The sequence below is a fragment of the Chrysemys picta genome, chromosome 13 (genome assembly GCF_011386835.1).
Source record: "Chrysemys picta bellii isolate R12L10 chromosome 13, ASM1138683v2, whole genome shotgun sequence".
In the NCBI taxonomy this organism is placed as follows: domain Eukaryota; kingdom Metazoa; phylum Chordata; order Testudines; family Emydidae; genus Chrysemys; species Chrysemys picta.
In genome coordinates this window covers 20006331-20032424 of record NC_088803.1, presented here as the reverse complement: position 1 = coordinate 20032424, position 26094 = coordinate 20006331, and the positions used below count along the sequence as shown (strand labels likewise).

The following is a 26094-nucleotide window of genomic DNA, read 5'->3' as shown; positions in this document are numbered from 1 at the left end:
ATTCTCCAATACATTTCAAGAACTTGGATAATCTGTGCCCTGCTGTGTTGTTTTCCCAACAGACGTCTGAGTAGCTGATGTCCCCCATCACCACCCAGTCTTGTGCTTTGGATAATTTTGTTAGTTGTTTAAAAAAAGCCTCATCCACCTCTTCTTCCTGGTTAGGTGGTCTGTAGTAGACGCCTACCATGACATCACCCTTGTTTTTTATCCCTTTTATCCTTACCCAGAGATTTTCAACAAGTCTGTCTCCTATTTACATCTCAACCTCAGTCCAAGTATATACATTTTTAATATATAAGGCAAAAATTGGCATTTTAAAACATATTTCATTTTGGCTTACATTTGAGGATGGATAATATTTCAGATTTGAATGCAGCTGTCCAGAAAATATGAGAAAGAAAGAATGTATATTATCAGGATATATTATTTCATTACATTTGTTTACTTTATTAAAGTTACATCACATTTTATATTTACAAGAAAACATATGTGTAAAAATGTGAACCCTACATGAAAGAATTGCTTTGTATATGACATTTCCCTCAAGAGAATATTTTTTTCTTCCACTCCTTAAACTATACATAATGGAGTTCAACATGAATATTAAGCTATATCTTGAGGAATATGAATTGTATCTTGCTGAACATGTCTGAAGGAATTGTTTCAGGCTGATAAGATGTCTAGAATGTGTTTTGAGCAATCTGGAATGCGTAATAATCAATAATATGTCTGGTGCACTCTCCAAGGAGTCTAAAATCGATCTTCAGAAATCTAGAACTACTCTTGAGGAACCAGAAATATATCTTGTGGGTTCTGCATCGTCTTTAGAGGAATCTACAACATTATGTGAGGAATATGTGGTGTATTTTGTGGAATCATTTTTTTACCTACTAATTTCCTTAGGGCGGCTTTCACTTCCTTGTTCCTCAGACTATATATGAAAGGGTTGAACATCGGAGTCACAATGGTATAAAACAGAGAGAGCAGTTTTTCAGTGTCCTCTGAGTTCCTTGACTTGGGTCTCAAATACACTATCATTCCAGAGCCATAGAAGAGAGTCACCACAGTGAGGTGTGAGGAGCAGGTGGAGAAGGCCTTGTGTCTGCCCTCGGCTGAAGGCACATTCAAAATCGTGCTGGCGATTTTAATATAAGAGATAACAATTAAGATAAAAGGGGTGATTATGAATAGCAGAACTGCCATAAACACTGCCATTTTATTCCTGTAGGTGTCCACACAGGACAGTTCCAGCAGAGGGGGGATGTCACAGAAGAAATGGTTAATTTCACGAGACCCACAGAAGGGCAAAGAAAACACCAAATATATCTGCCCAAAATGAACCGGGATGTTGACAAGCCAGGACCCGGCTACCATCCTAGCACAAACCTCCCTGTTCACAATAAGTGTGTAATGCAGGGGGTTACATATAGCCACGTAACGATCATAGGCCATGACCGCCAGAAGGAAAGACTCTCTGCCACCTAGTAAAAGTAAGAAATACATCTGGGCAGCACAGCCAGTGAATGAGATACTTCCATCTTCTGCCAGGCAATTGGCCACCATCTTGGGCAGGGTGACTGAGATGTAGCAGATCTCCACAAAGGACAAGTTCCTGAGGAAGAAATACATGGGGGTGTGCAGGGCAGAGTCCAACACTGTGACCAAGACAATGACACCATTCCCTAGCAGGATCACCATGTAGATGACCAAGAAGACCATGAAGAGCAAACCCTGCAGGTTTGTGAGGCTGGAGTATCCCAAGAGGATGAAGCCAGGTGTTGTGGTGTGATTTCCAGTCACCATTGGATGGGTGCATTGGATCTGCAGAGACAACAAAGGTAGAGGACAAGGGCATGTCACTTACTCAGAGTGCTGGCCCATAACTTTCTCTCACAGAGGTGAAATCAGGCATCTCAGCCACCAGTAATAGAAACCTGCATAGATGCCCACACTCTTCTGATTGTGACAGTCGTATATTCTGTCTAATGTGTGTACGGGAGCGTGGCAAAGTTGCTACCCCGACACACCCCTTCCTGGCTGGTTGTGGCATGGAAGCAACTTTTGCCTCAGTTTTCCCCATTTTTTCTTTGGCTTATTCTAGCCATAAGAGTGTCCTGGCCCCCCGGTCAGACCACATTGCACAGTCCTTTAGCCAGCAGAAATGTATTCTAATTGAATTTAAAAATGGGTTATTGACCAAAAATTAAATGGAAAACATTGAAAAAAGGTTGTTTGTTTGTTTGTTTGTTTGTTTGTTTTTTAAAAAAGGAGAATTGTGAAAACCTTTTAAAAAGTACAAAGTGTTGCTTTCTCTCACATTTTAAACCTTTAACAAACTCCATGAGAGGGAGAAAGGCAGATTCTGGACCTTGATCAATTTAAAGTAGAATGGTCTTTTCCCAAATTAATTAATTGCTGCTGAAAATAAGAAAGAGTTCAATACATAAAAATTAAAATGTTATTTAAGTGCTCCAGACAAGCTGTGAATCACAAAGCAAAGGGATATGAGGAAGAACATTAAAGGCAAATCCAAATAGTGCAGCAACATTCTCTAGGAAAAAAAACAATGAAGGCAAATATTAGATTTAAAAAAAAAACAGATTTTTTAAATAGCATATACGTTTTTCACAGAAATTTCCTGTCAAGCCTTTGCTCTTTTTTGACTGGTTTATAGTGTCAGGAAGGAGTTAAAATTCAGTCAGCAGAAAAGACAGAAACTGCTGAGAAGCAAGGACATAGTTTCTGTCAATACATGATAACTTAGTTCAGCTTATCGGTAAGAAGGAACAAAGCTTGTGCCCATGGAAAGGGACAGTTCAGCGAGGTTATCAGGATCGGGCCGAGACAAGCAAGCAGGAATATTTCAGTAGCACAAACGGCACTGACAATTGTAAACAAATGATAAGCTTATATGGTCAATACCCGCCCAGTAACTTCGTTCTTAGAATAGAATAAACCCTCACTTCACAGCCCACAGGATATCTGTAAACATTCATCCCAATCCCCCACTCCCAGACTCCTTCCTCTGCAAGGTAGTCATAGATGTTAGATGCAATTAGGATGACCTCTATATGTACTTACTGTTCTTATTTTTATCTTTGTTCAGGGTTCTCTCTTGACTTGTAACAATGTCTGTCTCTGTATGTACAGATAAATACAAAAGAATTGACAAGAGAATGTATATAACTGGCCACGGTGGCACCATATTTTTGAAGCTGCTTGTCAGTCTTCCCAGTACTGTGAATAAACACCCTTCAGTATTGTCTGTGCCTGTCTGATTCTTGGGGAAAAGAATCTTTTTGCCTAACAGTTTTGGTGCAGCGAGCAGAGTGTGATCAGGAACCCTCGGAGTGTTTCTCACAACCAGGGATAGAGGTGAGTACCTTTTTACTTACCACCTCTAGCGCACACCTTGGTTTGGGACTCCCCGAGGCACCCCTCCACACCCCTTTTTTAATACGAACCACATACAGGATGCACAGGCAAGAGGACTAAATGGGACTGTGTTTGTGGCCAAGGTTGTTGGGGTGCCGGGATCACTGGAGGCAAAGGCTGCACTGCCAGGCACTGAGCATCAGGGTGTGTGCTGCAGTGAACTGAATACAAGGGTGTGCTCAGTCAGTCTCCCTTGAACCGCCGCTTAAGGGGGTTTCATGAAGCTGGGATACAATGTCTTATGAATTGCCCCAAAATGCATCATTGATACCCTCTATGGGGGTGGGGCACTCGTTGGCATTCCCCAGGGTGCACTAATGATACCCTCTACAGGAGGGAGACTCATTGACTGGCCCCGGGGAACATCAGGGATGCCCTCCATGGGAGGGAGACTCATTGATTTTATGAAAGGGAAACATGAGAAGGTTCAAAAGATAATGGCAGAAGATGGCTGGAATGAGGGTATGAGTACTATGGATAGTGAGTTGTGGTGGTCTGGTCAGACAAAAGAAAGATTAGGGAAAGGGATCGTAATAATGTATTGTGAATATGAAAGGAAATTACAAGAGTTGGAAACACTCCAAAAGGCTTTGAATCAAAAGGCAGATTTCAACCACAAGCTAAGTCAGCTTGAAGCAGAAAACAAGGCTCTAAAAGCAAAACTAAAAAAACCAACTTCTCTGCACATCGTGTTGTTGCTAGCATACAACAGAAGGGTAATTTTACTGACCCTGACTCAAGCAGTGAAATTGATAAAGACCAAAATGAAATTAATTGGAAACACCTTGTAGCCTACTATAATTGTGGGTGTCTCAGGCATACCCAAAAGAACTGCAAATGCAAAAACCCAAAAGCCTAGTCAGGGACAGAATCATGGCCAGTTGAATCCCTGCAGTACTTCTCTGCCTTTTTGACCTGGTCCTGGTCCTGCGCCCACTGCCAACCCCCCCACCTCCCAGTGTTTTGTGTGCAGAGAGACCAGACATTGGGCAGCCGGATGCGTAAGCCGAATAACCCTCGGTAACCAACAACAGCCCCACCCGGTGTCTCAACCGACTGCCAACCCTTACTCACACCTGAGTAAAGAGGAAATGGCCAGGCTTTTAAAAGCCATGACCCGCTAGGATCCAGCGCCCCCCGCCCTTGCCTGTCAGTACTGTTAATACAGATATAAATTCCTCAAGGCCACACTTACAAGCATGGATAAGGGGCCAGCCATGCACAATTCTCACAGACACAGAAGCATCTGTTTCCATTACTGATCTCCCCCTCCCCACTACTAAACAGTATATGACTATTTCAGGGGTAGGAGGTGCACAACTCATGGCTTATAAAAGCGATCCTGTTCTTGTAAAATCTAATCTACTCTTCTGGACTCAGTCTTTTTTTTTTTTTTTTTTTTAATGTAGCTCCAAATGCAGAGGGAACTATTCTGGGCATGGACATCCTCTGCAACCATGCAGCAACTCTTAACCTCACTCAGAGTACAGTTACTGATAAACTTATGCATACTCATACCATCCCCCTCCGCAATGATACATTTCTCTCTTCTGTTGCACTGGCAAATCTGTGGCTCTTACTTGGCATACATCTAACCCTTTTTCAAGAATTATGTTCCAGGTTCCCCTCTGTTTGGGCAGAAGATAAGCTGTCTTGCAGTTCGATGCCTGCTCATCTTTGCCCACCCATCCAGGTTACCAGTCAATGTCCTCTACCTACCAAGCAATACCCCCTCAAATCTGAGGCAATGGACGGGGTAGGTAATATTATTTACTCTATACTTCAGCAAGATATACTGGTTCCTTGTAGAAGTGCACCCTCGTAAGCCCAGGACCCTCAAGAGACCCCCTCTTGGGAGGACGTAAAGGAGGCAAATCAGGTCATGGTATTGGCCCATACAAATACCTCTGTGAAAGTGCAAGAAATTCCAACATGGGTTCATAAAACCAGAATTAAAATGTATATATAAATTCATTTTGTTTATATTGTATCCTTTTAGGTAACAAATGTGACTCCCCACATTAATCCTCCTGGCAAACATACCTGATGCAGCCTCCTGGTACATGTTACACAAGATACCTGTTTCAAAGCTGGCCAGTATGTGCAACTCCCTACAGGAGGCAGCGGTGAATGGGTAAAGAAACCAAACACTTGCCTTGCCCCCACCTGGGACCTATCATGGTTACTGCTCGCCTCCAAAAACATCCAGGCTCCTAGGTCTCAATCCGACTACCACAGCCTGGGAGCAGTCTTCAACTCCCTCTCTGTATTTCACTGGATCTGGACTGTAACTGGGTATTTAGCTTCAGGGGATGTGGGCACACGCATATAGGACCCCCAATTTCAGAATGCAAGATCACAAAATGTTGGGTCAAAGGCCAAACCACCCAAGCCCTTAGACATACCAACACCAGGTTATCTTATGCTCTAACTGCAATTGATGTAGCCATAGAGGATTTTTACAAAATCGTTGAGAAAACCTCAGATGCTATAGTCAACCTGGCCAAGTCACAAGCTAAAGGTCGTGCTTGTGATATGCTGGCTCATGATCTGATTAACATTGCAAAAAAATATATAAGTTGATCTTAGTGATCAACGGCTCCATGTCTAGTTGGCAGCCGGTTTCAAGTGGAGTGCCCCAGGGGTCGGTCCTGGGGCCGGTTTTGTTCAATATCTTCATTAATGATCTGGAGGATGGCGTGGACTGCACTCTCAGCAAGTTTGCAGATGACAAGTTTGCAGGTTTCTCAGAGTAGTTCCTGCAACAGTTGAGGAAGCTCCTAAGAGGACGGTGATATGGAAGGTGAGCGATCAGCTGTTGTAACCTGAACAGGTTGTGCCATGTTTGTCTTTCTTCCGCAGGACAGAAGTGACTTTGTCTGTACAAAGTGCAAGCTGGTCTCCATATTGGAGGAGAAGGTTCGAGGGCTGGAGAAACAAGTATCGACTCTGCGTTGCATAAGGGAAAATGAAGATTTCCTGGACAGACGTCAGGAGATGCTTCTACGGCCGCAATGTTCTGAAGATTCAGAGCAGGCGCAGCAGGGACAGAAGGATTGTGAGGAGGTTTGGCAGCATGTGACCTCCAGAAGAAGAAAGAGGAGCGTCCATGCACCGGCAATGGAGATACAGGTGAGCAATCGTTTCCATGTTCTCTCTACAGGTGCTAATGCGGAGAGTGGACTAGATGGCCCATCTGAGGGAAGGGAGCAGAAGGAGACTCCACCGATTGGAAGGCAAAAGATGCACTGTCCTAGGGATGCGGGTTCCACGACCACCACTCCCAAGAGGAGGAGGAGGGTGGTGGTGGTCGGGGACTCCCTCCTCAGGGGGACTGAGTCATCTATCTGCCGCCCTGACCGGGAAAACCGAGAGGTCTGCTGCTTGCCAGGAGCTAGGATACACGATGTGACGGAGAGACTGCCGAGACTCATCAAGCCCTCGGATCGCTACCCCTTCCTGCTTCTCCACGTGGGCACCAATGATACTGCCAAGAATGACCTTGAGCGGATCACTGCAGACTACGTGGCTCTGGGAAGAAGGATAAAGGAGTTTGAGGCGCAAGTGGTGTTCTCGTCCATCCTCCCTGTGCAAGGAAAAGTCCGGGGTAGAGACCGTCGAATCGTGGAAGTCAACGAATGGCTACGCAGGTGGTGTCGGAGAGAAGGCTTTGGATTCTTCGACCATGGGATGGTGTTCCAAGAAGAAGGAGTGCTAGGCAGAGACGGGCTCCACCTAACGAAGAGAGGGAAGAGCATCTTCGCCAGCAGGCTGGCTAACCTAGTGAGGAGGGCTTTAAACTAGGTTCACCGGGGGAAGGAGACCAAAGCCCTGAGGTAAGTGGGGAAATGGGATCCTGGGAGGAAGCACAAGCAGGAGAGCGCAAGAGGGGAGGACTCCTGTCTCATGCTGAGAAAGAGGGACGATCATTGAGTTATCTTAAGTGCCTATACACAAATGCAAGAAGCCTGGGAAACAAGCAGGGAGAACTGGAAGTCCTGGCACAGTCAGGGAATTATGATGTGATTGGAATAACAGAGACTTGGTGGGATAACTCACATGACTGGAGTACTGTCATGGATGGATATAAACTGTTCAGGAAGGACAGGCAGGGCAGAAAAGGTGGGGGAGTTGCGTTGTATGTAAGAGAGGAGTATGACTGCTCAGAGCTCCGGTATGATACTGCAGAAAAACCTGAGAGTCTCTGGATAAAGTTGAGAAGTGTGAGCAACAAGGGTGATGTCGTGGTTGGAGTCTGCTATAGACCACCAGACCAGGGGGATGAGGTGGACGAGGCTTTCTTCTGGCAACTAGCAGAAGTTGCTAGATCGCAGGCCCTGGTTCTCATGGGAGACTTTAATCACCCTGATATCTGCTGGGAGAGCAATACAGCGGTGCACAGGCAATCCAGGAAATTTTTGGAAAGCGTAGGGGACAATTTCCTGGTGCAAGTGCTGGAGGAACCAACTAGGGGCAAAGCTTTTCTTGACCTGCTGCTCACAAACAGGGAAGAACTAGTAGGGGAAGCAAAAGTGGATGGGAACCTGGGAGGCAGTGACCATGAGATGGTCGAGTTCAGGATCCTGACACAAGGAAGAAAGGAGAGCAGCAGAATATGGACCCTGGACTTCAGAAAAGCAGACTTTGACTCCCTCAGGGAACAGATGGGCAGGATCCCCTGGGAGAATAACATGAAGGGCAAAGGGGTCCAGGAGAGCTGGCTGTATTTTAAAGAATCCTTATTGAGGTTGCAGGAACAAACCATCCCGATGTGTAGAAAGAATAGTAAATATGGCAGGCGACCAGCTTGGCTAAACAGTGAAATCCTTGCTGATCTTAAACGCAAAAAAGAGGCTTATAAGAACTGGAAGATTGGACAAATGACCAGGGAGGAGTATAAAAATATTGCTCAGGCGTGCAGGAGTGAAATCAGGAAGGCCAAATCACACTTGGAGTTGCAGTTAGCAAGAGATGTTAAGAGTAACAAGAAGGGTTTCTTCAGGTATGTTAGCAACAAGAAGAAAATCAAGGAAAGTGTGGGCCCCTTACTGAATGAGGGAGGCAACCTAGTGACCGAGGATGTGGAAAAAGCTAATGTACTCAATGATTTTTTTGCCTCTGTCTTCACGCACAAGGTCAGCTCCCAGATTGCTGCACTGGGCAGTACAGCATGGGGAGAAGGTGACCAGCCCTCTGTGGAGAAAGAAGTGGTTCGGGACTATTTAGAAAAGCTGGACGTGCACAAGTCCATGGGGCCGGATGCGCTGCATCCGAGGGTGCTAAAGGAGTTGGCGGGTGAGATTGCAGAGCCATTAGCCATTATTTTTGAAAACTCATGGCGATCGGGGGAGGTCCCAGATGACTGGAAAAAGGCTAATGTAGTGCCCATCTTTAAAAAAGGGAAGAAGGAGGATCCGGGGAACTACAGGCCAGTCAGCCTCACCTCAGTCCCTGGAAAAATTATGGAGCAGGTCCTCAAGGAATCAATTATGAAACATTTAGAGGAAAGGAAAGTGATCAGGAACAGTCAGCATGGATTCACGAAGGGGAAGTCGTGCCTGACTAACCTAATTGCCTTCTATGATGAGATAACTGGCTCTGTGGATGAGGGGAAAGCAGTGGATGTGTTATTTCTTGACTTTAGCAAAGCTTTTGATACTGTCTCCCACAGTATTCTTGCCACCAAGTTAAAGAAGTATGGGCTGGATGAATGGACTGTAAGGTGGATAGAAAGCTGGCTAGATCGTCGGGCTCAACGGGTAGTGATCAATGGCTCCATGTCTAGTTGGCAGCCGGTTTCAAGTGGAGTGCCCCAAGGGTCGGTCCTGGGGCCGGTTTTGTTTAATATCTTTATTAATGATCTGGAGGATGGTGTGGACTGCACTCTCAGCAAGTTTGCAGATGACACTAAACTAGGAGGCGTGGTAGATACACTAGAGGGTAGGGATTGGATACAGAGGGACCTAGACAAATTAGAGGATTGGGCAGAAAAAAACCTGATGAGGTTCAACAAGGACAAGTGCAGAGTCCTGCACTTAGGACGGAAGAATCCCATGCACTGCTACAGACTAGGGACTGAATGGCTAGGTAGCAGTTCTGCTGAAAAGGACCTAGGGGTCACAGTGGACGAGAAGCTGGATATGAGTCAACAGTGTGCTCTTGTTGCCAAGAAGGCTAACGGCATTTTGGGCTGTATAAGTAGGGGCATTGCCAGCAGATCGAGGAACGTGATCGTTCCCCTTTATTCGACATTGGTGAGGCCTCATCTGGAATACTGTGTCCAGTTTTGGGCCCCACACTACAAGAAGGATGTGGAAAAATTGGAAAGAGTCCAGCGGAGGGCAACAAAAATGATTAGGGGTCTGGAGCATATGACTTATGAGGAGAGGCTGAGAGAACTGGGATTGTTTAGTCTCCAGAAGAGAAGAATGAGGGGGGATTTGATAGCAGCCTTCAACTACCTGAAGGGGGGTTCCAAAGAGGATGGAGCTCGGCTGTTCTCAGTGGTGGCAGATGACAGAACAAGGAGCAATGGTCTCAAGTTGCGGTGGGGGAAGTCCAGGTTGGATATCAGGAAAAACTATTTCACTAGGAGGGTGGTGAAACACTGGAATGCGTTACCTAGGGAGGTGGTGGAGTCTCCTTCCTTGGAGGTTTTTAAGGCCCGGCTTGACAAAGCCCTGGCTGGGATGATTTAGCTGGGAATTGGTCCTGCTTTGAGCAGGGGGTTGGACTAGATGACCTCTTGAGGTCCCTTCCAACTCTGATATTCTATGATTCTATGATTCTATGACATTAAACTGGGAGGTGTGGTAGATACGCTGGAGGGTAGGGGTCGGATACAGAGGGACCTAGACAAATTAGAGGATTGGGCCCAAAAAAACCTGATGAGGTTCAACAAGGACAAGTGCAGAGTCCTGCACTTAGGACGGAAGAATCCCATGCACAGCTACAGACTAGGGACTGAATGGCTAGGTAGCAGTTCTGCAGAAAAGGACCTAGAGGTCACAGTGGACGAGAAGCTGGATATGAGTCAACAGTGTGCTCTTGTTGCCAAAAAGGCTAACAGCATTTTGGGCTGTATAAGGAGGGGCATTGCCAGCAGATCGAGGAACGTGATCGTTCCCCTTTATTCGACATTAATGAGGCCTCATCTGGAGTACTGTGTCCAGTTTTGGGCCCCACACTACAAGAAGGATGTGGAAAAATTGGAAAGAGTCCAGCGGAGGGCAACAAAAATTATTAGGGGTCTAGAGCACATGACTTATGAGGAGAGGCTGAGGGAACTGGGATTGTTTAGTCTCCTGAAGAGAAGAATGAGGGGGGATTTGATAGCTGCTTTCAACTACCTGAGGGGGGGGTTCCAAAGAGGAGGTAGCTCGTCTGTTCTCACTGGTGGCAAATGACAGAACAAGGAGCAATGGTCTCAAGTTGCAGTGGGGGAGGTCTAGGTTGGATATTAGGAAACACTATTTCACTAGGAGGGTGGTGAAGCACTGGAATGCGTTACCTAGGGAGGTGGTGGAATCTCCTTCCTTGGAGGTTTTTAAGGCCCGGCTTGACAAAGCTCTGGCTGGGATGATTTAGTTGGGAATTGGTCCTGCTTTGAGCAGGGAGTTGGACTAGATGACCTCCTGAGGTCCCTTCCAACCCTGATATTCTATGATTCTATGATTCTATGTATGCCTGGGTTTTCCCCCGTCTCATACCCTTTCCTCCCCCACCCTTGCCCAAATTGCAGGCATTGCTACACAACTAATAGTAGCCTTTCTGCTTCCTCCAAACTCACCCTCCTCCTTCAATTTCCTTCTTGTGTATCCTTCTGTCATTCCTACTCATGTGTTTCCTTCTTCTTTCCGTTTCAAGTCTATTGAATATGTGGCTAATAATATGGTGTACAAAATAGGGCTATCTGGATACCTGACACCATCACCTGACAATGCTACACTGATGACAACTTCGGACTGTTGCACAGAAACAGACAATTACATCGTGTGCTCCTGTTCTGCCCTTCGCCCTCTGACCTCGTCCTCTTCTGTTGTTGTGGATGTCCTTCCTCTTGCAGATGGTGAAGTTGCTGTACGAATATTCGCTACTCATTGGTGTTTCATCACCACTGCATTTTATTACATGTATGGACCATTACAGTGCCAGGCAAATGCTTCCATGTGCCTGCAGATAACTGACTCATTTACCCTAGGTGATATGCACCTCCCTAGCCGTGTGTTCACTGGAATGACAATGGCTCCTCGGTGGTATAACAACCTATACCTGAACAATACACCAGTTCAACTAGCCAAGGAGCTACTACTCAAAGTGGTCCTGGCTTCTGCATCTGTGTTTAAAACCGTTCATAACCATGTCACCAAAGGTTGCACTCCAATCAAACCATCACCCGACTGAAAGACCTTGTTCGTAATGCATCTTACAGCCCCATCTCCTGGTGGACAATTGTCCAAATAACAGCTTCTGTCGCTTCTATATTTGTGTTACTAATCTCTCTTGTCATCTGTGGGTACTTTGTACACATGCTTAAAAATCTTACTATGTTTCCTACCTTTACCCCCTTTCCCCAATTCCCCTCTCCCTCCCCCCACCCGCCTTCCTCAGGCAACCCTAAAACAGATCATGTATATTAAAGTATTTAAAGTGTTGACTTTATCTCACTTAGAAGTTTGATTTGTCAAAAGTAGGGAATTGTCAGGAAGGAGTTAAAATTCAGCCAGCAGAAAAGACGGAAACTGCTGAGAAGCAAGGACATAGTTTCTGTCAATACATGATAACTTAGTTCAGCTTATCGGTAAGAAGGAACAAAGCTTGTGCCCATGGAAAGGGACAGTTCAGCGAGGTTATCAGGATCGGGCCGAGACAAGCAAGCAGGAATGTTTCAGTAGCACAAACGGCACTGACAATTGTAAACAAGTGATAAGCTTATATGGTCAATGCCCGCTCAGTAACTTAGTTCTTAGAATAGAATAAACCCTTCCTTCACAGCCCACCGGATATCTGTAATCATTCATCCCAGACAAGACGCGATATATTGATCCCCAATAGATCAATCGCTACCCGCCGATCTGGTGGGTAGTCTGGACATAACCTTAGTCTGTCTCTGTATATACTGATAAATGCGAATGAATTGATAAGAGAATGTATATAACTGGCCACGGTGGCACCATATTTTTGAAGCTGCTTGTCAGTCTTCCTGGTACAATGAATAACCCCCCTTCAGTATTGTCTGTGCTTGTCTGATTCTTGGGGAAAAGAATCTTTTTGCCTAACAATAGAATTGTGAATATTTTTCAAAAGTGGGAAATATTTACCAATAAAGACAAAATTGAAAAAAAAAAATCCTGAGAAATGTTTGCCTTTTTCACCAATTTCAGATTGTTTTTTTAAAAATTGAATGTGGATATAGGAAAACAAATCTTTGTTTTATCCATCCCCCCGTCCAATCCTGTCAATACTAACATTATTCATCTAAGCAGTCTGATTGACTCCTGAAATATCAATAACCACTTGGGTTTTGTTGTTTTACGAATAGAAGAAAAATGACAGTCCATTGAAACTTAATGAGATGGATTCAATTATTTTGGTGTAAATCTAAGCTAGCTTCACTGAAAATGAGGTTGCCCCATATGTTGAATTGGGGCCCATGTCACACAAGTTCTATTCCTGGTTTTCTTGTTTCTCTGTCTCTGTTGTTCATGCTGGCTGATATTTGCAAAAGCTCAGACACAAGTGCAAAAATACACATCTGCATGCACACACACAAATACACAACAGGAAGGCATAGTGGCATACTCATAGACACAAAGGTATAAGCACAAATGTGCTTTTACTCTCACAGAAACAAAGCAAACATGCTAATGATTATACATTAAAAACATACATATTCCACGGCCAGAGACCAAACACACATATACCCACTGGAGCAATTCATAAACACAGGACACGCTCCCTAAGAAATCCCTTACAAATAGACACAGACACTGGTGCAAACACACAATTATAGACCCTGTAACACAATCACAGAGAGCCAAAATACACACCACTGCAAACGCAACTCTCATTTTTGTGAACATACACTTACATGGGGAACTTTAAAAACCCTTAAAGATTACAACAAACACAAAGATTGATTACTGTGAAATACACACATGGCCTTCCCAACAAACACCTGTGCACCAACTCACAATTAAAACGTATGCACCTGATATTACTTCTGTGGAGGAAAGTCATTCATTTCTTTTGTTATAGTTTATTTTTTTTAATAACCTACAATAAAATGAATTATTTAGATGGCCAACCAGAGCATTGCCTTGAATGAATAGATACTCCACAAAAGGGAAGTTAATCAGAGACTGTGCTACTCCAGCTAAAGGGAAAATCTTCCAAGATTACCTGATTTTCTGACTAGACCTGTCTCTTTTAAAAGTGAGTTTTAAAAATGCCCAAAATTAAACATCTCCAAGCTAGCTGTTCTGTCACTTGCCCCCTCTGTCCCTCTAAACATCAGGTAGGGTGTTATCTGCTCTGATAGCCACCCATCAGTTTAAATCCATGCATTCCCAGAGGCTAGTGCACACTCTAAAGGGGCAGAGTTAAGGTTACATTGCGGGGGTGGCATGCACCTTAATTCTTTGTTCCCTGCTTTTCAGAGATTAAAGTCCAGACAAGCGCCACATTCTGGAAGGGTGAGGCTGTACTTGGCACCTTGACTCTGCATTAACAAAGATTTGGGTCTGGAATCGGTTTAAGGGAAGAGTTTTTAAGTGAATGAGGCGATCAGCAGATCCCATTGATAGTGAATGGGAATTGGGTGCCTAACTCCTCTAGGTACCATTGAAAATCCCAGCCTAAGAAATTAGTGATAAATGAAACTGGTCAGAAAATGGGTGAGAAAAAAATCATGAAATTTTGGACAATAAATAATTAAGTGAACTGTTTTCTGGGAGAATCTTCAAAAGTGTGTTAGGGGGTTAGGAACACTGACTTTCAAATCAACTTATGTTCCTAATTCCCTTAAGTGCTTTTGAAATACTCAATCTTCCAAAGTAATTTTAAAGTTAAAATTTTCTGAGAGATTCTACTCAATATTAATGTTTTATTTTCACAGATAATATTGGCTTTCCTATCTATCTATCTATCTATCTATCTATCTATCTATCTATCTATCTATCTATCAGCTTTGCCCATACTAGGACTGGGTGGAAAAGAAGAATTGCATTTTGTGAATAGTTTCAGTGTTTCAAAATTTGGTTTCAAGCTGCAATTATTAAACCTTCCAGACAAAAGCTTAGTCAATACTACTAAATTTCCACACACAAAAATTCAGTTTTGAAAAACTGGCTTTTTCAAATGAAAAAACTCACCATAGAAAAAGTCCTGACCCTCTCTAGTCCAGGCTTACCCACTGATCTGCCATGGCATGTGACGGCTGCACTAGAAGATGTAATGTTGACACACATGGGTAACCCCATTCACGTTAGCTCAAAGGGGTTACACACATGAGTGAAGTGACTCGTGGGCATTGGTTTTGTAGGCTCGGACCATGGAAGATGACTACTGAGGCTAAGTCAGATATGGCAGGCTGGGTAAGTAACTGCCAAACACAGCTGAAGATTGACCGAGGCTGATAATGTGCAAGGGAAGTTACTGCCCATGCCCTGCAGGGTTATTCAGCCTGTTCTGAGACAGCCAAATAATATGCATATTTTTTCCCTAGAGCTAGCAGGGGAAAAGATCAGTGAACTAAATGAGAGGGTATTTACCTGTGTCAAGAACAAAGATGCAAGAGGAATGAGGCCCTTCAGTCCATGATCCCTGTAAGATACATTCTTCGGCTCTCCTGCTTTTGGAAAACACTTGACTATCCTCAGCTGAAGAACTTACATCAGACTTTGCATCAGTCTCTCCCCACTTGCCTATATACTTGTAGCCAGTCACCACTAACAGAGCGGCAGAGCAGAGGGTGTCAGTTACATTGCTGCTCTCTGATTTTCCAAAGGGCATTGTTAGCAAAGTTAGAAACTGACTCCGGATGCTACCAAGGGACTTGGTCTCATTAACTGCACCCCAGCAGCCTCAGAAATAGTTTTAGCAACATCAGAGTTACACAGGCCAAATCCAGGAGTGAGAGGAACCTGCACCCAAACAGGGGCGGCTCTATGTATTTTGCCGCCCCAAGCATGGGAGGGAGGCAGCCTTCAGCGGCATACCTGCGGAAGGTCCGCCGGTCCCGCTGCCGAATTGACGCCGAAGGCGCGGAACCGGCGAACCTTCCGCAGGCATGCCACTGAAGGCAGCCTGACTGCCGCCCTCACGGTGACTAGCAGGCCGCCCCCCTGTGGCTTGCCGCCCCAGGCACGCGCTTGCTGCGCTGGTGCCTGGAGCCAACCCTGCTTAAAGAGGGAGCCAGCTGAGCTCCCCTGCTCAGAGAGAGGTGGGGAGCTGTCAGAGAGCTGGGCCTGACACCCAGGGAAAGAGGAGAGGGCTGTAAGGGAACCCAGAGTCAGAGAGGCATGGGAAAGAAACTCTCCCTAGCAGCACTGAGGGGTAGGAGCAAACCCTTGAGAGAGAATGAGAGTAGCAGAAAGGGTTTACTGGGAGAGTCTCACTCTGAGTGAAACTCTTATTTTAGGTCAATAGAGAAGACCTCGGAAGAGGGGAGGGGGTAATTCAAACACACCAACAGTGGCAGTTTCTCTGACGGAGGGATGGGTGTAAATGGAAGTAGCGGCAGGGTCTGATATGAAAAGAGGTTTAACTGTCAGAGGGAATTTGAAGTACAAGTGCTCAGAGTTAAAAGCAAGCAGCAAACTCTTTCAGTACGTCACAATCAGGGAACTGCAAGACTCTGTGGATCCACTGAACTCTCAGGGAATAAAGATAAGGGCTAGAATTGGTCAGAAATTTTCTGACATTCAGTTTCCTCAGAAAATGTTGATTTGTCATGAAAATGTTAAATAGAATAATAGAAATGTAGGGTTGGAAGTCATCAAGTCCAGCCCCCTGCATTGAGTGGGGACCAAATAAATTTAGACCATCCCTGACAGGGGTTTGTCCAACCTGTTCTTAAAACCCCGCAGTGATGGGGATTCCCTCAGGAGCTATTGCAGAGCTTAACTCTCCTTGTATCATAGAATCATAGAATAGAATCATAGAATATCAGGGTTGGAAGAGACTCCACCCCTTTTTTCCTTTTTCTTTTGGGACCCTCCTGCCCAGGTATCCCTGGAAAAGCATAGGACATATGGCGACATTTCTTGATAGGGCCAGGCATCAAGGGGAAGGTGTCGATATTCCATTTGTCCCACTGCCCCTTGTGTAGTACAGTGCCCTGCACCTTGTCTCTTACGGGCATACCACACCTATTCCAATTAGTGTTCCAGATTTCCCATTATAGTGGGCCCAAGAAGGTTGGTCTGGGTTGTCTAGTACACTGCAGCGGGAGGAGGGCTAGGATATAGATAGTCAGGCCTGTCTGTAAAGGCCTATACTTTAAGATTTTAGGTGTATTCTTATCACTTAGCTAGTTATAGAGGTATAAAAGAAAGAATCAAAATCACTGTCTGCCGGTGTAAGGGTCTTCTCTTACTGTGACAGTCTGAAGCCTGGTTCTTAGGCTAAGGCCTTTGGCTAAGCAGCAGAGGCCAGCCATAAACTGGGAAATGTATGGTCACATCCTCACATTCCAAACTAGTCACATTGAAATAAGGTGCTATTGGGCTGTTAGGAATCCAATCCTGTCCTGATATTCCTATCACCTCCAGAGAAAAGGAAGAGCCTAGAAGATGTAAAAAAGAAACTTAGTTTGATAGCATCCCGTCTGGTAAGAACTCACTTATCAATAGCTGGGATGTGAAATCCTCATTTCTGTATTGTTCTATCACTGTAGTCTCCACTTTCCTATTGTTTGTCTGTATAATCTCTGTCTGGTTCTGTGATTGTTTCTGTCTGCTGTATAATTAATTTTGTTTGGTGTAAACGAATTAAGGTGGTGGGATATAATTGGTTAAATTGGTGGTGGTGTTACAGTATGTTAGGATTGGTTAGTTAAATTTCAGTAAAATGATTGGTTAAGGTACAGCTAAGCAGAACTCAAGTTTTACTATATAGTCTGCAGTCAATCAGGAAGTGTGTGTGGGGGAATGGGAACAGGAAATGGGGGTGGGGAATTGGAATCATGTTTTGCAAAGGGGGGGAATGGGAACAGGGACACAGGCAAGGCTCTGTGGTGTCAGAGCTGGGAAGGGGGACACTAAGGAAGGAAACTGGAATCATGCTTGCTGGAAGTTCACCCCAATAAACATTGAATTGTTTGCACCTTTGGACTTCGGGTATATATCTGGGAAGTTAAAGTCTCCTATGATCACACAATTCCCATTAGTATTTACTTCATTAGAAACATTAAAGAGGTCTCTATACATATCCAAATCGGATCCCGGCAGTCTATAGCACACCCCAAGCACTATCCCAGGGGAGGCTCTAGTAGCTTTTTTCCCAAATGTGATTTTTGCTCAGACAGACTCTGTCTTATCCATTCCATCACTTCTTATTTCTTTACAGTCTATCTCATCATTGATATACAATGCTACTCCACCATCTTTGCCATTATTTCTGTCTTTCCTAAACAGCACATACCCTTCAATACCTGTTCTCCAGTCATGACTACTATTCCAACATGTTTCTGTAATGCCTATAATATCTAGTTTCACTTCCTGCACCAATAGCTCTAGTTCCTCCATTTTGTTACGTAGGCTCCTCTCATTAGTGTAAAAACATCTTAATTTTTGCTGTTTGGCTTCGCTCACATTCTTTACCCGATTAGGCCCAGACATTCTACCACTAGTATTACCTATTAGACTGGTATCTACACTACCCTTCCTCCTTACATCCATTCTCCTACCCACGGCTGTATCCTTTCTTACTTTGTTTTCTTCCCTCTCAATGTTAAAATCTGGCATGGAGATTACCTAGACATCTCCCAACCATCTCCCCCAAATTCCTAGTTTAAAGCTCTCTTAATCAGCTGTGCCAGCCTCCATCCTAGATGTCTATTTCCCTCCCTACTCAGGTGAAGTGCATCCCGAGAGAACAGTCCTCTGTCAATGAATGCCTCCCAGTGGCCATACATCCCAAAGCCCTTCTTATAGCACCACTGTCTGAGCCATCTGTTGGTCATCATATTATTGTCACACTTTGTTGCCCTTCTTTAGGAACAGGCAGAATCCCACTGAAGATCACCTGAGCCTAGATTCCCTTAAGCATCTTCCCCAGCCTGGCATAGTCTCCCTTGATACGTTCCAGTGAGAATTTAGCCATATCATTTGTTCCCACATGAAGGACAATCAGCGGATTCTTTCCCACTCCCGTTAGGATCCTCTTCAGCCTCAGGTCCACATCCCGTATCTTAGCACCCGGCAGACAGCACACCCTTCTCTTCTCTGGATCAGCTCTAGTTACAGGCCTGCCTATTCTTCTCAGTAAGGAGTTCCCAATCACGTAGACCTGCCTTTTCCTGGTGATGGTGCGATTCTCCGGTCTATCCCCTGTTCCCTCTAGCTGAAAGTCCTCTCAATTCCTATTGTCCCTTGCAATCCTCCACAACCCATCCTGTATCCTCTTGGGGCTCATATTTGGTGTTATCATCATTGACTTTTCCCCTCTTCCTATAGGACTAGCTGCTCTTCTCTTCTTCCTTGCCCTCTCACCTTCAGCGACCACCTGCTGTGCCCCTTCTTCATTTTCCAACTCCGCAAACCTGTTCCTGAGATCTATTTCTCCTTCAGTAGCCTGTCTTTTCCTCTGCCTTCGTCTCATGCTTCCACTGTCCACTTTCCTCATCCAGCAGTCTGACTGGAGAATTGCTAACATAGTTCCTATTTTTAAGAAAGGGAAAAAAAATGTGATCTGGGTAACAACAGGCCTGTTAGTTTGACATTTGTACTATGCAAAGTCTTGGAAAAAATTTTGAAGGAGAAAGTAGTTAAGGACATTGAGGTCAATGGTAATTGGGACAAAATACAAAATGGTTTTACAAAAGGTAGATTGTGCCAAACGAACCTGATCTCCTTCTTTGAGAAGGTAACAGATTTTTTAGACAAAGGAAATTCAGTGGATCTAATTTACCTCGATTTCAGTAAGGCATTTGATATGGTTCCACATGGGGAATTATTAGCTAAATTGGAAAAGATGGGGATCAATATGAAAATTGAAAGGTGGATAAGGAACTGGTTAAAGGGGAGATTACAATGGGTCATACTGAAAGATGAACTGTGAGGCTGGAGGGAGGTTACTAGTGGAGTTCCTCAGGGATCGGTTTTGGGACCAATCTTATTTAATCTTTTTATTACTGAACTTGGTACAAAAAGTGGGAATTTGCTAATAAAGTTTGCGGATGACACGAAGCTGGGAGGTATTGCCAATACAGAGAGGGACCAGGATATACTACAGGAAGATCTCGATGACCTTGTAAACTGGAGTAATAGTAATAGGATGAAATTTAATAGTGAAAAATACAAGGTAATGCATTTAGGGATTAATAACAAGAATTTTTGTTATAAACTGGGGACGCATCACTTGGAAGTAACAGAGGAGGATGTCGGGGACTTTTTAACCCAGACGGCAAGGTTCGTTGTCTGACCGCAGAGTGAGAGACAGGCAACACCAGCAAGGTCCAATACAAGCTCTTTATTGAAGAGTGCACACAACAATAGAGAGCGGCCCGTCTCCAGAGAGAACCAGCACACCTCTACAACAACTAGTGAGATTATATAGACAGTTTCGTCGCGTCATAGTTAAGCAACTTAAACCCCCCGAACCCCCCTTTTACTAGTTAAAAGCTTCTGACATCTATGCATATCTATCTTCATTGACAGTACAACCAGTTCATGATGCCTCAGCAACTTCTTATCGACATCTTCGTCATGTGCCAGAGGCTGAGAACAAAGAAGGAGTTAGGTACAGATAAAACCCATAAGCAGGGAGTAACAGGGAGTGGAGACTCCGAGTCTCCATCTGTTTAAACAAATTGTTCCTGGTACTTCGGTTACAAGAACGTGGCCCTTCCTCCTATCTTATCTCCTACAGTTTGAGCAAGCGGGCCCCTAGGCCTCACAGAGGAAAAAAGAAATGGCCTACCAACTACTGTTAGCCTGAATATGGTTAAGCTAGCCAGACAATGTTTTATACCCCATAATTTTACGGGCCTAACAAGGAGAAGGACCTTGGAGTATTGGTTGATCACAAGATGACTATGAGCCGCCAATGTTATATGGCTGTGAAAAAGCTAATGCGGTCTTGGGATGCATCAGGTGAGGTATTTCGAGTAGAGATAAGGAGGTGTTAGTACGGTTATACAAGGCACTGGTGAGATCTCATCTGGAATATTGTGTGTGGTTGCGGTCTCCCATGTTTAAGAAGGATGAATTCAAACGGGAACAGGTACAGAAGAGGGCTACTAGGATGATCCAAGTAACGGAAAACCTGTCTTATGAAAGGAGACTCAAAGAGCTTGGCTTCTTTAGCCTAACCAAAAGAAGGCTGATGGGAGATATGATTGCTCTCTATAAATATATCGGAGGGATAAATACCAGAGAGGGAGAGGAATTATTTAAGCTCAGCACCAATGTGGACACAAGAACAAATGGATATAAACTGGCCATCAGGAAGTTTAGACTTGAAATTAGACAAAGGTTTCTAACCATCAGAGGAGTGAAGTTCTGGAATAGCCTTCCAAGTGGAGCAATGGAGGCAAAAGACATATCTGGCTTCAAGACTAAGCTTGATAAGTTTATGGAAGGGATGGTATGATGGGATAGCCTAATTTTGGCAACTAATTGGTCTTTGACTATTAGCAGTAAATGTGCCCAATGTTCTGTGATGGGATGTTAGATGGGGTGGGATCTGAGTTACTACAGAGAATTCTTTCCTGAGTGTCTGGACCACAAACTCATCAACGCGAAGGCTCTGGTGACAATTCAACCCTTCATGTCACCTTGCCTACAGCCAAGTTACATGTCCAGTACAAGGGCTGGTCAGGAATGTGGACTTTTGCAGTCTATGACAATTATCCCATTCCCATGCTGCTGGGGGAAGATTTGGCCAACCATGTGAAGCTAGCCAAAAGAGTGGGAATAGTCACCCGCAGCCAGGCTAGGCAAGCTTTCACCCCCAGCCCTGTTCCTGAGCCGTCCACCAGGGCCCCGTCTGTGTTACCGGAGATCCAGACAAAGGTGGTGGAACCGGATCCCCTGCCAATGACTGCAACAGACGTAGTGGATCCAATCCCAGAGACCCAGACAAAGCCAGTCCCAGAACCAGAACTGGCAACACAACCAGCGCCAGAACCATTGCCAGCACTGAGTACAGCGTTTGCAAACCCGTCTACAACTCCAACACCAGAGGGCACCAGTGAGCCTGAACCACCTGAAGCAGCAGATAACCCTACCCAAGAGGCTCAGCCAGAGCCTGAAATACTATGTAGTGCACCAGCGGAGAGCAGTTCACAGTCAACGGAAACAACCCCAGCACTTGCATCGCTTCCAGAGGGACCAAGCCCATGTCCACAGTCCAAGGAGGAACTGATGTCTCCAGCATCAAGGGAACAGTTCCAGGCTGAGCAGGAAGCAGATGACAGCATTCAGAAAGCTTGGGCGGCAGCATGGAGCACCCCACCGCCTCTCAGCTCTTCTAACCGATGGCGGTTTGTTGTAGAACAAGGACTTTTATACAAGGAGACTCTTTCTGGTGGGCACCAGGAAGACTGGCACCCTCAAAGACAGCTGGTAGCTCCCACTAAGTATTGTGTAAAGCTCTTGAGCTTAGCCCATGATCATCCCAGTGGCCATTCTGGGGTGAACAGAACCAAAGACCGGTTGGGGAAGTCCTTCCACTGGGAGGGAATGGGCAAGGACTTTGCTAATTATGTCCGGTCTTGTGAGGTGTGCCAACGAGTGGGAAAGCCCCAAGACCAGGTCAAAGCCCCTCTCCAGCCACTACCCATAATTGAGGTCCCATTTCAGCGAGTAGCTGTGGCTATTCTGGGTCCTTTCCCAAAGAAGACACCAAGAGGAAAGCAGTACATACTGACTTTCATGGATTTTGCTACCCGATGGCCGAAAGCAGTAGCTCTAAGCGACACCAGGGCTAAAAGTGTGTGCCAGGCATTAGCAGACATTTTTGCCAGGGTAGGTTGGCCCTCCGACATCCTTACAGATTTGGGAACTAATTTCCTGGCAGGGACCATGAAAAACCTGTGGGAAGCTCATAAGGTGAATGACTTGGTTGCCAGCCCTCACCACCATCAAATCAATGGCCTGGTGGAGAGGTTTAATGGAATTTTGGGGGCCATGATACATAAATTCGTAAATGAACACTCCAATGATTGGGACCTAGTGTTGCAGCAGTTGCTTTTTGCCTACAGGGCTGTACCACATCCCAGTTTAGGGTTTTCACCATTTGAACTTGTGTATGGCCGCGAGGTTAAGGGGCCATTACAGTTGGTGAATCAGCAATGGGAGGGGTTTACGCCTTCACCAGGAACTAACATTCTAGACTTTGTAAGTAACCTCCAAAGCACCCTCCAACACTCTTTAGCCCTTTCTAAAGAAAACCTAAAGGATGCTCAGGAAGAGCAAAAGGCCTGGTATGATAAACATTCCAGAGAACGGTCTTTCAAAGTAGGAGACCAGGTCATGGTCTTAAAGGCGCTCCAGGCCCATAAACTGGAAGCATCGTGGGAAGGACCATTCACGGTCCAGGAGTGCCTAGGAGCTGTTAACTATCTGATAGCATCCCCCACCTCCAACATAAAGCCTAAGGTATACCATGTTAATTCTCTTAAGCCCTTTTTTTCAGGAGAATTAAAGGTTTTCCAGTTTACAGCCCAGGAAACAGATGACGCGGAGTGGCCTGAAGGTGTATACTACGAAGGAAAAAGTGATGGTGGCGTGGAAGAGGTGAACCTCTCCGCGACCCTTGGATGTCTGCAGCGACAGCAGATCAAGGAGCTGTGCACTAGCTTTGCACCACTGTTCTCAGCCAATCCAGGATGGACCGAAGGGGCATACCACTCCGTTGACACAGGTAATGCTCACCCAATTAGAACCCCACCCTACCGGGAGTCACTTCGTGCCCAAACTGCTATAAAAAGGGACATCCGGGACATGCTACAGATGGGTATAATCCGCCCGTCTAAGAGTCCATGGGCATCTCCAGTGGTTCTAGTTCCCAAACCAGATGGGGAAATATGCTTTTGCGTGGATTACCGTAAGCTAAATGCTGTAACTCGTCCTGACAACTATCCAATGCAATGCACAGATGAGCTATTGGAGAAATTGGGACATGCCCAATTCATCTGTACTTTAGACTTAATCAAGAGGTACTGGCAAGTACCACTAGATGAACCCGCCAAGGAAAGGTCAGCCTTCGTCACCCAGGCAGGGGTGTATGAAATCAATGTACTCCCTTTTGGGCTGAGAAATGCACCCGCCACCTTCCAAAGACTTGTAGATGGTCTCCTAGCGGGATTGGGAGAATCTGCAGTTGCCTACCTCGATGACGTGGCCATTTTTTCTGATTCATGGACAGAACACCTAGAGCACCTGGAAAACGTCTTCGAGCTCATCAGGCAGGCAGGACTAACTGTTAAGGCTAAAAAGTGTCAAATAGGCCAAAACAGAGTGCCTTACCTGGGGCACCAGGTGGTCAAGGAACTATAAATCCCCTACACGCCAAAGTGGATGCTGTCCAAAAGTGGCCAGTTCCAAAGTCAAAAAACCAGGTCCAATCCTTCTTAGGCCTTGCCGGATATTATAGGTGATTTGTACCACACTACAGCCAAATCGCCGCCCCGCTGACAGACCTAACCAGAAAGAAACAGCCAAATGCAGTTCAGTGGACTGATGAGTGTCAAAAGGCCTTTAACCAGCTTAAGGCGACGCTCATGTCTGACCCTGTGCTAAGGGCCCAAGACTTTGACAAACCGTTCCTAGTAACCACAGATGCGTCCGAGCGGGGCGTGGGAGTAGTTTAAATGCAGGAAGGACCGGATCAAGAATTCCATCCTGTCATGTTTGTCAGCAAGAAACTGTCTGAGAGGGAAAGCAGTGAAAAGGAATGCTACGCCATTGTGTACACGCTGGAAAAGCTATGCCCATACGTTTGGGGACAGTGTTTCCATCTAGAAACACACCATGCTGTGCTACAGTGGCTTCATACCACCAAGGGGAATAAAAAAAAACTTCTTCGGTGGAGTTTAGCTCTCCAAGATTTTGATTTTGAAATACAACACATTTCAGGAGCTTCTAACAAAGTGGCTGATGCACTCTCCCGGGAAAGTTTCCCAGAATCAACTGGTTAAAAATTGTTCTTGGAATGTGGGACATATTGTTAGTTTTTATATAATCAGTAGTATGTCTAAAGGTGCATGTGTCTTATTAACTCTGGTTTCTCCTATAGCTCCAGGAAGAAATCACAGCCAGTGTGGAACCAGCTGTCCAACTCTATCTGTGATTTGGGGGGCGTGTCATAACTATAAAGGGATGGGTAACAGCCCTCCTGTGTACGATACTATAAAATCCCTCCTGGCCAGAGACTCCAAAATCCTTTTACCTGTAAAGGGTTAAGAAGCTCAGGTAACCTGGCTGACACCTGACCCAAAGGACAAATAAGGGGACAAGATACTTTTAAATCTTGGTGGGGAGAAGGCTTTTGTTTGTGATCTTTGTTTTGGGGGTTGTTCGCTCTTGGGACTAAGAGGGACCCGACATCAATCCAGGCTCTCCAAATCTTTCTGAAAAAGTCTCTCATATTTCAAACCTGTAAGTAAACAGCCAGGCAAGGCGTGTTAGTTTATCTTTGTTTTCTCAACTTGTAAATGTACTTTTTGCTAGAGTGTTTACCTCTGTTTGCTGTAACTTTGAACCTAAGGCTAGAGGGGGGTCCTCTGGGCTCTTTAAGTTTGATTACCATGTAAAGTTATTTCCCATCCTGATTTTACAGAGATGATTTTTACCTTTTTCTTTAATTAAAAGCCTTCTTTTTAAGAACCTGATTGATTTTTCCTTGTTTTTAGATCCAAGGGGGTTGGATCTTGATCCACCAGGAGTTGGTGGGAGAAAGGAGGGGGAGTGGTTAATTTCTCCTTGTTTTAAGATCCAAGGGGTTTGGATCTGTATTCACCAGGGAATTGGTGAAGAGTCTCTCAAGGCTACCCAGGGAAGGGAATTAGCACATTGGGAGTGGTGGCAGCGGACCAGATCTAAGCTGGTAGTTAAGCTTAGAAGTTTTCATGCAGGCCCCCACATCTGTACCCTAAAGTTCAGAGCAGGGAAGTAGCCTTGACAAGTATACTAGAGCCTATATTCTCAATCTGGTTTCAGGTGCCTTGTTCTTTTGGGCATGTTTTCAGAAAGTTCTTAATGGCCACCCTCTGAAAACCAGGACCCTTTAATGGGTCTCAGCCAGAACACCCAGAAATTAAGGCACTGAAAATTACTGGTTAGGTTTGAAAAGGTCTATCATGTATTGCTCAATCTCTGTTACAGTGGTGCAAGGAGGCATGCTAGAGGAGAAGAGGTCTAGGGCCATGGGAGTTTGTAATGGAATGAAGAGACACGGGACAATGAGAAAAGAGGTAGGAAGGTAGGATTA

At 45.1% G+C, this 26094-nt stretch overlaps 1 protein-coding gene across 1 annotated transcript; it reads right to left on the bottom strand.

Annotated features, from left to right (window-relative positions):
• Positions 1-837: 837 nt before the first annotated feature.
• LOC101952896 (olfactory receptor 10AG1) lies at positions 838-1806 on the bottom strand. Its single transcript, XM_005309064.3, has one exon. It carries the CDS (start codon positions 1804-1806, stop codon positions 838-840), a length of 969 nt encoding a protein of 322 aa, XP_005309121.3.
• Between the last annotated feature and the right edge of the window lie 24288 nt (positions 1807-26094).